At 46.9% G+C, this 17,021-nt stretch overlaps 1 protein-coding gene across 5 annotated transcripts in view; it reads right to left on the reverse strand.

Annotated features, from left to right (window-relative positions):
* LOC144735706 (high affinity choline transporter 1-like) overlaps positions 1-17,021 on the reverse strand; it is a 29,638-nt gene that overhangs the window by 7,958 nt on the left and 4,659 nt on the right. For all 5 annotated transcript variants that reach the window (XM_078618197.1, XM_078618196.1, XM_078618198.1 and 2 more), the window contains exons 4-9: positions 16,892-17,005; positions 9,534-9,689; positions 7,164-7,312; positions 4,511-4,654; positions 2,041-2,194; positions 483-700 (exon numbers count right to left, since the gene is read on the reverse strand). In XM_078618197.1, the coding sequence (XP_078474323.1) occupies positions 483-700; positions 2,041-2,194; positions 4,511-4,654; positions 7,164-7,312; positions 9,534-9,689; positions 16,892-17,005 (935 nt within the window). The remainder of the gene's footprint in view (positions 1-482; positions 701-2,040; positions 2,195-4,510; positions 4,655-7,163; positions 7,313-9,533; positions 9,690-16,891; positions 17,006-17,021) is intronic.

The following is a 17,021-nucleotide window of genomic DNA, read 5'->3' on the forward strand; positions in this document are numbered from 1 at the left end:
CCTGGAACTGGCTGTGGAAACCCACGCGATTAGACGCATCCCTTATTTCCAAAAATGAGTTTTAGTGGAGTTGGAGGGGCGGGAGGGCGCTGTCCCAATAATGTAACAGTAATTAAATGATTAAAGATCCTGTACCGGTTCAGGATGTGTCACACTTGGTAAATTGTCTTGGGACAGTTGTGACGACTTAAGATAAACATAGAGACTCTTTGAGGTTCATTTGGGCGACTTCCCACTTTAAGGAGGTGACCCGGTGGTCAGCCAGCAAGGGATGGCATGGGACAAAACAAAGATAACGGAACTCTGATACGCACTTCTCTACGAGACATGCATGTTGAACTTCTTCTGCACCGTACGTAGCCAACAACGCTGATCGGAGGTGCGGGAAATCCGAACGGACCCCGGACACTTCAACTCACGACGCCGACAGCAAGACCCGAATAAAACAGGAATGAAGGCGATACTTTGGTTAACCGCAGCACCTGGGGGCGGATGATCTGCGTGTAGACGTTGCGCGTGAACAGCGAGCCAGCCGACAGGAGCGCCGAGTCCGCGGACGACATCACCGCGGCGGCCAGCACCCCGATGCCCATGATGGCGATGTAGTTTGGGCAAATGTGCTGCAGCACGATGGGCAAGATCATGCCCTCCTCGCCCCTCTCGTGCGGCGAGGGGAGGCCGTAGGTCGTCATGTTCCAGTCTGCGCGCGACAGGGGGCACGTGGGATCGGTCACAGCCGTTTATGCAGCAAGGCGAGCATCGTCATCATGTTCAAGTTTCAAGTTGATTTTGTTTAACGAGGTGAGAACTTGAGAGACCAAGATGAAGTGCAGGAATCGAGCAAATAGAAATCGGCAAAAAACGACCGCGTTGCAGGAGAAACCGAAAATACCGCAACCCACACCGACTCACCAGGGTGGGGCAGTATAGTCAAACAATCCCATGGCACAATGGCACGGGGAGGCTAACAAGGCCCAAATTTGCTAAATTTTTTAATGACTAACAAATTCGCAAAAGCCACAACATCGCCCGCTACTGTGAAACTACTGAAGACTGCAATCATTTGGGAGGCGGTGACTTTCTTCATGATTTCTGCTTAGGCTTGCGTAATACCAATTTTATATACGATTTGATTTTATTGCTAACAAAATAAGCAGAAATGACACTTCCATCGCACGTATGTCCCTCCACACCACAGCAGCCACACGGCCTTCTGGGAGGGCATTAGTTCAGCGGCGTTATTTCAACACAACCAAACTTGCGATTGGTTTCAACACTCATTGCCTCATCAGCAGTGAGGCTTGCTCGAGCCAATGCTGGTGAACTGCCAGATGTTCATAGGCGAGGACCCTATGCATTAGATATGGCTCCTAGCTCAATGTGCAACTACGATGTTATTTGATGAATGCAGCAGTGGATTGACAAAGGGCTGAAAATGCAAACTAATGTATGGACGTATGTTTAAATTATTTCGCACCGTACGTAGCCAACCGTGCTAATCGGAGGTGCCGGGGGAAGGACAACAGACTAAACACAAAAAACTGTTCTAAAGAAATTCGTTTTCAATCTAGACGATTCAATAGTTCATCGCTCCAGTGGCTTCCTAATATCGGAAGGAAGAGCGTTCAGGACGGCCGCAGAAGCCCATCTGAAAGCGCGCGATGTGGTAACCGTCTGTGTTCGAGCGCTAGCCATAAGCCGCTGCAAGGATGACCGGAGTTCGCGTGATGGTTTATGCTCCTTAACCCTCTCCCGTTCCGAGACGACTGTAAGTTGAGGGTGGCTCCCATTCGCCGCTGAATCTCGGAACGCGCAAGCGGCTCAACGTTAAATTTGTTTATGGAGGCATAGCGCCGTTGTTTTTAATGACACTGTCCTCACAGCAGAGAACCGCAGCGACACGACCGCACGCGATGATAGCTGGCACAACACTGTGCCACGCGCCCTGCCGTATGGCCTTGTGGGAGCCTCGGTACCGATGAAGTTATTTTAATCTAGCTACGTACGCGTACGCCATCGGAACGGGAAAGGGTTGATCACCGGTGCTCACGGCCACCGCGCCGATGAGAACGGAGGGGATGGCGAGCAAGAGGGTGTTGAACGCCGACATGAAGGAGATGACCTGGGCGTGCGTGCCCGACTCTGCGGCGAGCACCCTCTGGAAGTAGCCCTGCCACGGGATGTTGCCCAGCGTCTGCAGGAAGCACAAATCCACCGGTCTCCTCAACTCGAGTGCAACCAGTGCCCCAGACTGCCGGGGGGGGGGGGGTGAGCAGGGCCCTCCCCCCCTCTGCTGAAGGGCTTAAGGCTGCGATATCCTTTTAACGTTGCAGTAAAAAAATGTTTATTCCTTATGCCACACGGCGACAGCTGCCACTGGGGGTTCCCTTGGCTAGACTGCAACGGGCATTGGTTTGGTTGAGAATAAATATGCTGTGAAAGGACAAACAAAGAAACAACTTAATCTGTATGTATGTCTCAGAAACCTCTAGGGTACTTCCCGACAAGGTAGAAAGCTTAAATGTACCACACTGGTAGCTTTTAGGCCGCAAACAACAGGAAAAATCTGAAAATCTCGATTTAAAATGTTTGCGCATTTCATTCAGAAACCGTTTGATAGAGCGTTAAACAGCGAATAAAATGTAAGCAAGAACCATTGTTCTATCTTTTGTTTTTGAGATATTTCGGATTAGAGATGGTTGGAACAAAGAAGATATGCATTTTATCATGTTCAAATCTGAATCATTCGAAAACGAAAAAAGATAGAAGCTTCCCCTCCGAACATTAAGTTCATTACTGTTTGTTCTTTGTAATTTAAAAAAGGAATCTTTAAATTGAGCGGTTTCCGATGGGTACGTCTTTAAATATAACAAGTTGAATCAACAAAAACATTTTTGCGAAAAATAACATTTTTTGGAGTAGTTGTTAAGTGTCTGATCGTGGATAAAAATTGTAAAAAAATCATACCAGGTTAATTATATATCTTTAAAACTTTTGCCTGGAAAAGACAGTCCTAATGAACTAGTATAATATAAATTTTGATTTCAAGCGTTCGTGACTGCAGGGATTCATATTCTTGGTTCTTTCGGTAAAGTCACGTAGAATGGAAATAATAAAATCATATAAATATATTTCTTTTTTTTTTTAGTATAATATAATATAACGGGCAACGTTTTGGGAAATGTCCCTACTTGCGAGCACCTATGTGTGCGATGGTAAAGGGGCATTAATCGAAACGTGACGAGCAAGGGTCATTGGCCAAAAACGTCGCCTATGGTAAACTTTTTCTCCTTTTAAGGCCGCATGTGTTACTGACGAACGTGTTGCATTTTTTGTTAATTGTGCTAGGCAGGATGGGATGGAGATCCGAGACTGTCAACCCCCAGACTACGCTAGGGTTAGGGTCACGTGATGATGTATACTTTACAATATGGGACCTCCTTTGCCAGTAGCAAGATATAGTAATAGGTTTTTACCCTTTTATCTGGCAACAAAACTGACACCTTTATACAAGGGATCATGTTTGCATTAACCACAACACTTGCGGTCAAAATGCAAACAAAAAGACAACTGATAATGTATGCACTGTCCTTGAAATTGATTGGTCCACACCAGACAGCTTTCCTTAGAGCCTAGTCTCAAAAAAGGCGCCTTTTGGCATCATCTGGTCGAACAACGTATGAGACTTGGCTCTAAGGAAAGCCATCTCTGGTGTGGACCAATCAATTTCAAGGACAGTGCATACATTATCAGAGTTGTCTTTTTATTTGCATTTTGACCACAAGTGTTGTGGTTAATGCAAACATGATCCCTTGTATAAAAGTGTCATATTTGTTGCCAGATAAAAGGGTAAAAACCTATTACGATGTATACTTTGTTGAACTTCTTTCGCACCGTAAATTTGCAATGTGTACAAACTGAACTTAATAAGGACATTCAGATGCATGGGAGAATAAATTCAAGAAAGAGAATATTCTTCGGATTCTAACAAGAGTCCGATACTGATGCCGGTCGGAAACCTAAGACACTGCTACACTGTCACGAGCTGTTCTGTACGTATGCGTGTTAAACTTCTTTCGCACCGTACGTTGCCAACCGTGCTAATAAGAGGTTCGGGCGAAGAATCACAAACTAAACACAAAAAGCAGTTCTCAATAAATGAGTTTCTATCTAGATGATTTTAAAGTGCATAGCTCCAGTGACTCCCTAATATCGGGAAGGAAGAGCGTTTCAGACGGCCGCAGCGCGATGCAGTATCAGTTTTTGTTGGATGGCCAGCCAAAAGCCACTGCTGCGAGGGTGACCGGACTTCACGCGATGATGGTTTATCGCTCCTTGACGAGATCAGCGAGGTATTGTGGTCCATTTGCGGCAAGCGCTTTGTGAGTAACGAGGTGGTGAAATCTGAGCGAGTTGTCCGAGGTCGTCAGAAGGTCGTTCGGTCAACACGCGACTCCCCCAGGGTGGCGTCGGCAACGCGCGCGGGCTCCCGCTGAAGAGCGCTCCTCACCATGTAGAGCATGTTGTCGATCCAGCGCGTGATGTCCCTGGTCTCCAGGCGGCCCCGCCAGGGCTCCTGGTAGACGGTTTCTGTCAGCGTGGTGCCTATGTTCTTCACCGCCGGGTTCATCATGGCAAACGGCACGCACACCACCTGCCGGAGGGAAAGGCAAGACTTCAGACGGCGACACGGAACTACACTCGATGATCATCACCATCATCATTTTTTGTTATCATCTCAAGGTTTAGAGACTATGGCTGCGATAAATGTCCACGTGATGAGCCACTTCCTTGAGCTATCATGTGTTGCCAGGTCGCTTTTGAAATAGAGCTACGTAGCTCAGTGGGCCTTAAATCGTAACATAAAGAAAAGTTTAGTCTTTTTTTTTTAAATAGTTTGTGATGTCGAAAGCAATGAGATTGTCACGTGTCACATGGGACAAAGACAAAGATCCCCTTAAGAGTTGTAGAGGCTACTGGAGGCAGGTTCTATGAGCGAGCACCTATTGGGGCCCACTCAGCTCACGACTGAGTGGTGTGAGCGGCACCACTCTTGAACCCCATTCATCTCCCCTCTCCTAAGCTACGGAGGAGCACTGTGGAGCAATTGATCCTCATGGCGGTACCCCGGGGTACCAAATAATACAAAATGGCCGAGGCAGTTAAATATTTTATTTCTGGGACACTATTTTGTTCAGGGGTGTAACTTCACTCCGCGACTGGGGTACCAATCAATCCGAAATCAGTGCCACGCCGCGATGTCGAAACGACAAACATCGGAATAACAAAATCTGTTATCGAAAAATTCTACTTATAACAGTGCATCGTGTACAGCTCGTCGAGATGAGTCGATTGCCGCATCGCCGACCATCAACAGACTAAAAATGACTGCATCACGGACATTATGCGAGAGCCAGGGTACTGTGGTACCCCGAGGTACCGCCATAAGATTCAATGGCTGACATTAACCCTCACCTGCACTGTGCGCGTGTGTGTTGCATTCATCGTATTCATCGGTCAAGTTAATTCATGTATTTTATCACTATTAAAAACTTAAGGGTGGAACAATTGCGCAAGCGGTTAGCGCGCAGTGCTATTATGTGTCCGGCTACCCGAGTCAATTCCCCGGCTAACGGTAACATCAGGTAACATCAGGTAACATCAGGGGAGAGCGAAATCCAAAATGGTTCTGGACACACACCCTTCACCGACCCATATTGACCGGTGTGGTGAAGTATGGTCAATCAACCCCGACAACGACACGACGATAAGCGGCATGCATTCAGCAGTGGACTAACAAAGGCCTGGAAATATTATGACATTACACTCCATGCAGACATAACAGAGATCTAAACATAAAACAACATGGAGCAGTCGAATAAACCGAAACAAGGCCATAATTTGTCATTTTAAAAGTACATTTAGTACACTTACAACCACAAGGGGCTGTAAATTTAACGAGCTCTGTGCGGAATGTTAATCTGCAGTGCTCATTAAAATCCGAACCCATTGTATAAAGACATTCCTTACTAAGCTTGTTAACATTCAGAACATTTTTAATTCATTTAAGCTATTTAGATTAGAGATATCCTCTTGGCTGTTTAATTTATGGTTTTCCCATCCACGTGAAATGCAACTCAACCCCGAGTTCCCTATGGTGAAATGAGCAGCAGCCTTCAAGCAGAAGCTCAAGGCTCAGGCTCCCACCTGATCAGGCGATCACCTGATCAGGCGATCACCTGTTGAAGCTCTCACTTGTTCAGGCTCTCACTTGTTCAGGCTCTCACCCGTTCAGGCACTCGCATTTTCAGGCTCTCAGCTGATTCAGGCAATCGCCCGTTCAGGTTTTCACCCGTCCAGGTTCCCATCCATTCAGGTTCCCATCCGTTCAGGTTCACACCCATTCAGGCTATCACCCATTCAGCCTGCCATCTTTTCAGGCTCTCAACTGCTTCAGGCTCTCACCCTTTCAGGCCCTCACCTGATCAGGCGATCACCTGTTGAAACTCTCACTTGTTCAGGCTCTCGTATTTTCAGACTCTCAGCTGATTCAGGCAGTCACCCGTTCAGGTTTTCACCGATCCAGGTTCCCATCCGTTCAGGTTCACACCCATTCAGGCTATCACCCATTCAGCCTGCCATCTTTTCAGGCTCTCAACTGCTTCAGGCTCTCAACTGCTTCAGGCTCTCACCCGTTCAGGCTCTCACCCGTTCAGGCTCTCACCCGTTCAAGATCTCGACCGTTCAGGCTCTCACCCGTTCAGGCTCCCACATTTAGGCTCTCACTTGTTCAGGCCATTGTACGGGGGACTCCGAACTCTGGCTCTGTGCCTCCGAGTTTTTTATCGAACATTGCGTTCGATTAGAGAAATATGCGCATGTTACGAATTGTTTAAAACTGCATAAAAGTGTTTATTGCACTTTTAAATCATCCAGATTGAAAACTCATTCCTTTAAAACAAATTTCTGTGTTTAGTTTGTTGTCCTTCCCCCGCACCTCCAATTAGCATGGTTGGCTATGTACAGTGCAAAAAAGTTCAACATATATAAAAACGAAAGGCCGGCTGGCAGAGCTAATGTATTGAAGGTTTCAAATTTAGTTGGAAGGGGTAATCACATTGAGAGTGAACAAAAACAGCGATTGGCTGAGACCTGTGACCTACCAGGCCCACGACCATGAAGACAAGCTGGATGATGTCCGTGTAGGCGACAGAGTAGAGACCGCCCAGGAGCGTGTAGATGATGGTGATGAAGGCTGACACGATGACCGCGATGGTCCTGTCGATGTCCAGTATGACGCTGATGGTTGAGCCTGCAATGTAGGCCTCGGAAGCGTTTTCACTCGGGTCGCCGAGACATCAATTTCCGTGATACGATATTAATTTTCAAGCGATGGATATTATCACGATATATCAGTTTCCAGTAACTCTCAAATAAAGATGACCTATTAACGTTCTTCGACTGTAATTCACTCAACACAAGCCTGCCGTAAGCCTGCCTATCAGTGCATCTATAAAATCCATAACACACGTCCGCATTGCACAGAGTGTCGATGTCACGCTGCCTGACTGACACGGCCATTTACCAAGTGCCGCTGCCACCTTTGGGTTACGCGGAGAAGTCGGAAGGCGTTTCTGGCTCCGCCAGAGAAAAACGATGATGTGCTGTCGAGCAAGTTTAAGAAAATAAAACGATTCATTTAAAATTGCATTGTCAGTCCACTGCCGTGTCGGTCAAGGGACTTGTTTGACGATACTCTTTTGACAAAGGCTATTAAGAAGGAAGACGCTATGTTTCCCAAATGGTTATAGTCTTAAGTAGTTTTTGAAGTCGGGGATGGTGTTGTTACATAGCTTTGACAAATTAGTTATTTGCGAGTCATTTAAAAAAAGGCTAATTGGGACCATGACAGCCTTCCCATGTCATGTTGCCATGGGGGTCGTTTGACCGTACTTCCCCACGCTGATCAGTGTGGGTGGGGGCAAAGGGGGGGGTGTTCCGAGGATCAGTTCAGTTATCGCTAGCCGCTGACGTTAACTATGGCCCGATGATTAAACACAGGTCACTGGGGTCAGAGTGCAGCACGCTAAACATTACACAATGCAATATAACTTAGGTAATACGTTAATAAACATTGTCAGCAATAAAATAATAATTTACCAAAAGCAATCATGGTAAATACATCAACATCTACCACTCTATTTAAGGACCGAAACAGGAGGGTTTCTCCACAAATCTGGCTACCGCCTGATGAAGCTGGTTGTAATTACTGGCGAAACGTCACACGGTACTCAGATTGTGAATGTTGTGGCTTGGCTCTCCAACACACCGGTGTGCTGTACTAGTGACGAATTGGCACGTTTTGTTTACGTGACATCCCTTACTAGTTGGCTGTGTCGGGTGGTGGCGGGTTTAACGACACATTTATATATTTACGCGATCCAACCCAAACCCAAAAAAACCTGTGTTGTGGATGGTACATACATGTAATTATCTTTGGCTGTTCAATAAGTGTTCTCGCATGACATGTGGATGTTCTTTTCTAATCCTCAGGGAACCGAATTACCGGAATTATTAATCACCAAACAACACAAACAACAACAAACCCAACCCATTTATGAATACCACTGCCCTAAAAAAGGAACTATTATATCCTGTGATAGGCGACGTTTCAGGAAATGGCCCTTCTTCAAAGGAGAGAGAAAGCGGACAGCAAGAACGAGTGAAAGACAGAGACCGCACCATTCACCATATACACAATGGGGCTCTCATACAAATTAAAATCTAAGAATGTGTTTCAATTAAGTCTTTTTTATTCTTCTTATTACATTTATTTATCCAGGAAAGCCGCACTGCGTCTCAAGACTACTGTATTTTCAGTTGGATCCTGTTGGGTTTTTTTGCAGTAGGGAACAACAATAGCCCTTTGTCTCTTTCCATTAAGTGACTTGCGGGGTCATTTTTATCCCATTTGGCACAATTGGACCAAGACGCCGTCGCCGCGTGGCCCGACCTCTTTTGGATAACATCACGAGATCTGGAAAGTCCACTGCGACGCCGCGTACATTTCGGGTCAATACACCCCGTCAGTATTAACGAAGGCAGCCACGGCCTCGAACCGCGAACCTCCGCAAACAAGAGGAGCAAACGCAACTACCGCTGGGCCGTGTCACCTTCTCACATTGGCACACGAACAGTTGCACACACAAGACTCCTGGGGGCAGCTGCCGCCCACGTGTAACCATCACCCTACGCTATACCACGTGTGAACAACGTGGCAGAGTTTGCGGTGACGATACGCGTAAGCCCTGTGCGACCTCCAGCAGTCTCATGGGGGGCAATGTCCTCCTACCTCATACAAAGTCTCTGCTCAGGTTGCGCAGTGGGAAGGGGAAGAAAAAAAAAAACCTGGTGGCTCTTTGAGCTGCACCGGATTGGCTCGGCACAGCCCCGGCATGGCTCACCCTCGGGTGTTCCGGTGGGCAAAAATAGCACGAATACGTCCACTGGTGCAACACGGCGCGGGCGTTTACCAAGGGCGGTGAGGACGGCGGTGGCCCAGAAGAGGTCCCCAAAGGCCGTCGGGATGTAGAAGAGCGACCCCAGCCACTTGCCGTAGCGTATCTGGAAGGGGTCGAGCATCGTGACGTAGCGGCCCATGCGCATGGGCTTGGCGAAGAACAGGGCACCTGAGCGTGCGACACAAAGACGAAAGGTCCCACCGTGTAGCTTTTAAACCTCGTTTATTATTTCGTATTTGCAGAGCGCCTTAGCTCAAGGCACTTTCCACGCGGTTTAAAAAACGGTAACAAAAATAGTCATTTTTCGATGGCAAGGGCCGAGTGGAGAGTCCAGGGGAGGGAAGAGATAGTATTTTGGGCAATGGGAACACTGTTGGGGCGAGTGCTGTTAGTGAGCACCTATGAAGGTCAACCTGAGCAATGCTATCCACCCGTATGTCCCGTCACAAAACCTACGCTCGTCTGCTATGGACCTACGGCTTGCTGCTGTGTGTAAAATCCACTCGGCAGAATGGAGCGTTTCATTTACAGCCCCATCGTCTGGAACTGTCTGCCATCTGAAGTACAGTCAGCCGTGACAATCAGTGTGGTTAAGACCGGACTAAAAACAGCGCTGTCAGCGCTACTGTCTCAGCTTTTTGCACAATATGGGGTGCTACAAATCTTGAGATTGACGGCGCACGACTGGATGCATGGTCAGCACCACGCCTGGCTGCCTTTGTCTCCCCACTGTTGATGTTTACGCATCCCACCAGGTACTCATTTAAGGCTGAGTCGACCGAGGGGAGGCCCACGACCCAGTTTAGATATTTGTCGCCAAACTAAAAAAATAAACACAATCAGCCAAGAGCTGTAATCGAGCTCAGTGTCCTGAACCCTCAGCCGCGTGGCCACCTGTTATGTTTATAAATATGTTTTAAATCCACGATACGTAACTTTGTCATAACCTCCTCTAAGAGCTTCCACCCTGTCGGCAAATGTCAGCCCATCAACGCTTTTAATTGTCTGCAAACCCCTTGCACGCAAGTCAAGCCTCTAATTTCTTCACGCAGGTTCTTAAGATGAAAACGGACGACGCTCAATTATCCAGGGTAATAATGCGGAGAGGTGTGGCACTGAAAAACAAAAACATAGATAATGCAAGACATAAATTGACGCAAAAAACAACATATTTACCGTTTATCAACGTAGATTCACGGTGAAGGCATAGAATGTATCGTCTATTTTTATTTTAAAAAAATCTGTCAACTTGTAACGTGCAGCACAGTCTTTGCTCACTCTCAAAAACTCGAGAGGAATACGGATTGAGGAGGAGCCACAGACGAGAAAGGAAAGGCAACAGCCAAGCAGCGAGCCTGGTGCCAAAGCTCTGCGCTGCTCTATATATTAAGGCATTACCGGGCAATTAAGGAGTGCTTAAATGCGGGAGGAAACACACGAGGGTGAGGGGGAAACACTCTATCCCACGCTGATGGAACAGGTGGAGTCCACATTTTTTTTTACTGTACCGACTGCCCCTGTGATTCTTGTTAACTCGGCACCCGCCCCACCCACGATGTCAGTGGCCAACATTTTCTCGGTCCATTGATTGCAAGGCCCTTTGCCCCACATTTTTCTGGGCTTTCTGCCCAGTGTCTCCCTCCCCCCACCACCAGCTCCTTCAGAACGTCTACACACTCATTAACCAGCACACTCATCAATCGTCAAACTATTTTCCAAATAAATTAATCATTGTTGCTTAATTCAGAAAAGCCCCCCCCCCCCGCCCCCACGTGGTCTCGAGACAGGGTTTGCCAGTACTCTTTAATCCACTTTTTTTTTAATTGCCACGTACATTGTAAAACTGGTGTCTGGCCAAAACATACCAATGCTGATAAATCACTTACAGAATGCTACTTAAATGGCAAAACGGCAATGGATCATCCACGCACCCCCCCCTCCCCACTGCTAGCGAAAACTTAGCAGGATCCTCCAAACAAAAGTAGGTAAGACAGCACGGCTTTCCTGAGCAAACACGCGTGATAAAGAGCAAGCCTCAGTAGGCCTCTTCGTCAGCATTTAAGGGTTATTCCCAATGTTGCTGTTATGACTTGGCAGTTCCATGGCCGTATTCGATATTCCTTGTGTTTCACCCACGTAGCGGGGAAGACCGTGAGGGGCTTGTTAGTGTCCTTGACCGACGTGGTGAAGTATGGTCAAATAAACTGCCGCAAGGCGAGTGAGTACAGGCCCTCATCCAGCAGTGGAATGACAAAAGAATGTCGTGCACGTATGTAGATTTACAAGTGTTCCAGGATTAAAAGACACATTTAAACCGAAGAACAGCCAATTGGCAAATCATTTTGCATGGGTGACCTAGACAACGCAAGAACGATAACTTGTGTTAGATCGAAATTAACAGCAAGGAAAGTGCATTGAGTCTTAGAGGAAATGGAGCATAAATGGTGGCGTCCTCTTTGGATGCCAATTTTCATTCACATATGCGTGACATCAGGCTGGCATGCCTGTCAATTACGTGGGAGAAAGGTGCATGTTTGGACACGTTATAAGTGGTTCTCAAAACATATTTTTTTACTAAGATTGCCAAGTATGATGCCATCTAGTCTTAACCGAACCCTACAACCCCACTCCTACAGTGTGTTTATAATGTGCTCCTACAGTTTTTTCAGTAAAGTCAAAATAGGTAAAAAAAGGAAAATAAACTAAATCACGACGTTTCTGAGGCAACACAAGCTTCCGTCTTCAGGTGGAACCGTCACAGCAAAATTGCTGCATCAGGTGAAGAGAGCTCTAAGAGACAAAGCTCCCTTCACTTGATACAGTCACGAAAACTTCAAATCTAGAATTCCTACAGTGTGTTTATAATGTGTTCCTACAGTGTGTTTATAATGTGCTCGGCAGAGCAACGTCCAAGGGGGAAAATCTTGGAATTACACCGAGATCCAAGAGAAACAGAGTTAGAGATGTTATTGCCTGCGGCTTTTGCATGACCGGGGGCGCCACGGTGGCTAGGAGATGTTAACTGCCTCGCCTGGTATGCAGGATACATTTCGATTTAAAACTTTCGTGACTGCAGGGATTCATCTTCTTGGTTCTTTCGGTAAAGTCACGTAGAATGGAAATAATAAAATAATAAAAATACAACATAATAAAATAATTCTCACGACGTTTCGGCTACAACGCAAGCAGCCGTCCTCAGGTGGAGAGCAGGTCTGTTCAATCGCCTCTTAAGGACCTGCTCTCCACCTGAGGACGGCTGCTTGCGTTGTGGCCGAAACGTCGTGAGAATTATTTTATTATGTTGTATTTTTATTATTTTATTATTTCCATTCTACGTGACTTTACCGAAAGAACCAAGAAGATGCTTCAAATCGCTTTAAACTATTGTCATTGTAGTGCGTATTTAATGTGGCGCTGCACTCTGATGTTGTAGGAGAAAACATTTATTAAAAAGTCTATTTAATTAAGTAGAACGTGTTGTCTATATTTATTTAAAAGTTGCGCATTTTGATGTAACGTCACATTTCTTACCCCCCCCCCCCTCGTCACACATCGTCAAAAATGTCTGACCCCCCCCCCCCCCCAGGTGCGTGACGTCTTTATGGACGGCCCCTTGTCTCCCAATACTATTTTCATAATTCCGGGTGTTCAAGGATGAATGACAAACCAGGAGCAAGAATAATGACGGGTTCTGATCCGACCTGGATGGTGTCACCATGTTACAGGTCGGGGCTAGGGTGGGGGCTAACTGATTGCACTGGAGGAGGCTGGAGGTCAAAGTTGAGGAGCTCGAAGGAGCTTTAGCCAAGAGGAGAGGACACAACGCAGCTTAGTTTGGGAAGTAAAATGACGTGGGGGTTTCAATTCCTGCCTCAGGATTGTTTTTGTGTACACCCACCCCCTAGGCCACAGCAGACACTGTAACACCCACCCCCCACCCCCCCCAAGTGGAGGGAGGTAGGGAGGGGGCAGATGATAGCCCCCCCAATTTTTGCAAGGCTGGAAATTGAACACATCTACACGCACATGCTCACACACACGCACAGCAGCTTTAGGCTCAGGGTAATCACAGCTTCGATTTGGAGTTCTACAGCTTTAGGTACATAGGCCAAAGTTAAACTTAATCAGCAGAGGATTTACAGTTGTATTGTGTAAGCGGAAAAGCTAAGGCCGAGGTGACCCGTGGGACAATCGCCTCTTAAGGACGAGACTCGAGCCACCCACACGATCACCATCACGTTTCAGCTCGTTATCGGCACTGCGAGCCACCGCGGGCCACTGAGCAGGCACGCAACAACGACGCGTCAAAATGATCGATGCTTGTTGGGCGAGCGTCAATTCTTATGCCAAAACATTTTTGACGTGTTAGGACTGATTATTTTCTGTAGGTGAACGGGGGGGGGGGGGGGGGCAGTGCTGAAAACGTCTACGTTGAATCTAGGCATCAGCCACCCGTGATTGAACGGGGCAGCATTTTACTTCACATAAATTATACTGGTAGGAACCTCCTGGTTACACCAGCCCACAGGGGATTATTGTGTCCGTCCGTCCTGCAGGGAGGGGCTGGGTGGGGAGGGAGGGGCTGGGTGTGGAGGGGCTGGGTTGGGAGGGTGGGGAGGGGCTGGGTGGGGAGGGGCTGGGTGGGGAGGGTGGGGCTGGGTGGGGGTGGGAGGGGTGGGGCTGGGTAGGGGGTGGGGAGGGTGGGGCTGGGTGGGGAGGGGCTGGTCACCCCGTGGTGCCCTTATACAACTCAACGTTTAACCTACTCACGCCGGCTTGTGCCCGCCCTCACAGTCGGCCATATTTGCGGAATACACCACGCCGCCGTTGACCCTGGCCATTGACCGAGCAAACCAACGTTCCTACCAGCTCCCTCCGCAGGACAATGTGTTAATGACATCCATCGGATCAAATGTTGTTCGAATTGCAGCCCAGAGAATATGCGTACAGTATATATGCCCTGCCAAGTGACAAATATCTGTGGCAAGGTTTTTAGAAAAATGTGCCCTCGAGTTGTGTGGATTACATTAAAGTTAACTTTGAAGGTTATCTGAAGATGATATTACCCTTCTTTGGGCCATTCTCTAAAACAGAGAGAGATATACACACTTGTCTGTGAGTTCAGAATGGATAACACTATGTACCACAATTTTTGTTCCTGGGTACTAAGTGTTATTTTTTTATTGCTTATGCCTAAAAAGTATAGAAAATGGATATTATTCACCCACAAACTTTGCTTTTGTGACCAGGCCTTTCTGTGAACGAAAGACACAAATGCACACGTTTTCTCATTGAAAATAGGTACATTTCAAAATATCACTGTCCTGGTCACAAAAGCAAAGTTTGTGGGGAATAATAGCCATTTTCTGTACTTTTGAGGCATAAGCGATGAGAAAATAACACTTCTTACCCAGGAAAAAAAATAGTTTTTGTTACACAGTGTATTCTGTCTCATGGCATGATACCGATAGAACCATTCCCCCCCCCTCCAACCAAGAGAGTCGATGATTTCCGATACGTCGTGCGTAATTTGTTTATGTAAACCCTGCAGCCTCTGTAGAATTATGCAGTTAACTGTAATGGCATAAAAACAGGATAGATTCTGGAATCGAATCGCAACTAAAAATATCACCACAATCCATCGGAATATGATCAGGGCCAACCACACATCCAGAAGTGCTCTTTTTCACTTCTTTCTTCGTACACCGTTTTGAAAAGCAACTGACAAAACAATGTAAACCGCGTGTTGAATCTGGTAAACTATTCGATTACGTCAGGAGGCGTTTGGTGTTCAGTGTCCGTACCAAGCCCGTAGCCATGGAGTCAACATTGGGGGGGGACCAAATCTTCCAGGGGGTCTGGGGGTCCCCCCCCCAGAAAAAAAATCTAAATTTGAAAATGAATTTCCTACCATTTCCTGCCTAAAATATAAAAAAATTCACTGACACATAGGATGGACTTTTTATTGATTTTTGTTACAATAATGTCTAATAGTGTATTGTATTACATTGCTCTGTTTTTATCTTTTTTACCTTTTCTTGTTTCATTGTATGTAATGGCAGAGATTAGGGATTAATAAAGTACAACCATAACCACAATCATATAAACAGAAATCTATTTTATAGCAATATATTGGGGGGGGGGGGCATTTTGAGCATATTTGAATATTGGGGGTCCCCCCCCCAATATATATTATAATTACGGCCTTGGTACGTACAATGATGGGCAGTGGTTGGTTACGTGACGAACGTAGGATGTTTCTTTATTTTTCCATTCTATAACGCACTGGTAGGTTCGTTGTTGAAACACGATTAAGCACTTAGTGACCGCAAATTCATACACCTCGTGGTTAATGATTGAACTGGGGAAACGCCCTTGTTTTCTTATAGGCCCTATACTTTGCACAGTTCAGTTGTGTGTACATTACAGTAGTGGCACCTAGCCACTGGCTTTCAATGACACACTGGATAAGGGAGAACCATTAACACATAGCAAGCGTCACCCTTCTCAAATGACCAATGAGCACCGCCGCGGAGAATCTGGCTTTGAATCCACGTTTCAGCCGCCCGTGGTTAAACCAGGTCAAGCGCATTGAATCGACCAATGACTGCCCAAAGCAAAAAAAGCCATCGCTCGCCACCAATCCACGTGCTACGATAGCCAGGGATACATATCAGTTACCCGGGGGAGAGGACACAGAAAGTTCTGTTAAGAATTGTGGCAAGTCCGGCAGGCTACAATTGCAGTACGATCCTGCATGTTAAAAGAAAAAAAACGGATCCTATGTCTGTCGGGAGTGGGATCGCAACTCTCAGTCTCTCATAAGAGCTGCTGCTACGGATTGTGTCGGTGATCCCACTGCACCAGCCGATCGCGTTCATTCATTATTCATTTTGTAATGTGTACAAACTGAACTTAATAAGGACATTCAGATGCAAGGGAGAACACATTAAATAAAGAGAATATTCTTCGGATTTTGACAAGAGGCCGACACTGATGCCTGTATAAAACCTACGACACTGCTACATTGTCACAAGTTGCTCTGTATGTATGTAGAACTTCTTTCGCACCATACATAGCCAACCGTGCTAATCGGAGGTACGGGGGAAGGACAACAAAACACAAAAAGCAGTTCTAAAGAAACGAGTTTTCAATCTAGATGATGATTTAAAAGTGCATAGCTCCAGCGGCTTCCTAATATCGGAAGGAAGAGCATTCCAGACGGCCACAGGAGCGCATCTGAAGGCGCCACGCGATGCGGTGACCGCCGTCTTTGTCCGATAGGCCCCGTTCGCCACGCAATGAGTGCCTCAATGCGGAGCTCGCTGTTGCGCAACACCGCTGCCCCCCCCCGCCACTCCACCCCTTACCGAAGAAGAGGCTGAGGGAACAGCCCAGGGGGAACTGGCTCCAGGCCAGTCCAAGTCCAGGCGTGTACACCACCTCCGCCGTGCCGTTAATGTACGAGCCTCCCACCCACGTCGCTGCACGCACGCACAC

This window comes from Lampetra planeri, chromosome 56, assembly GCF_965212315.1.
Source record: "Lampetra planeri chromosome 56, kcLamPlan1.2.h2, whole genome shotgun sequence".
NCBI lineage: Eukaryota > Metazoa > Chordata > Hyperoartia > Petromyzontiformes > Petromyzontidae > Lampetra > Lampetra planeri.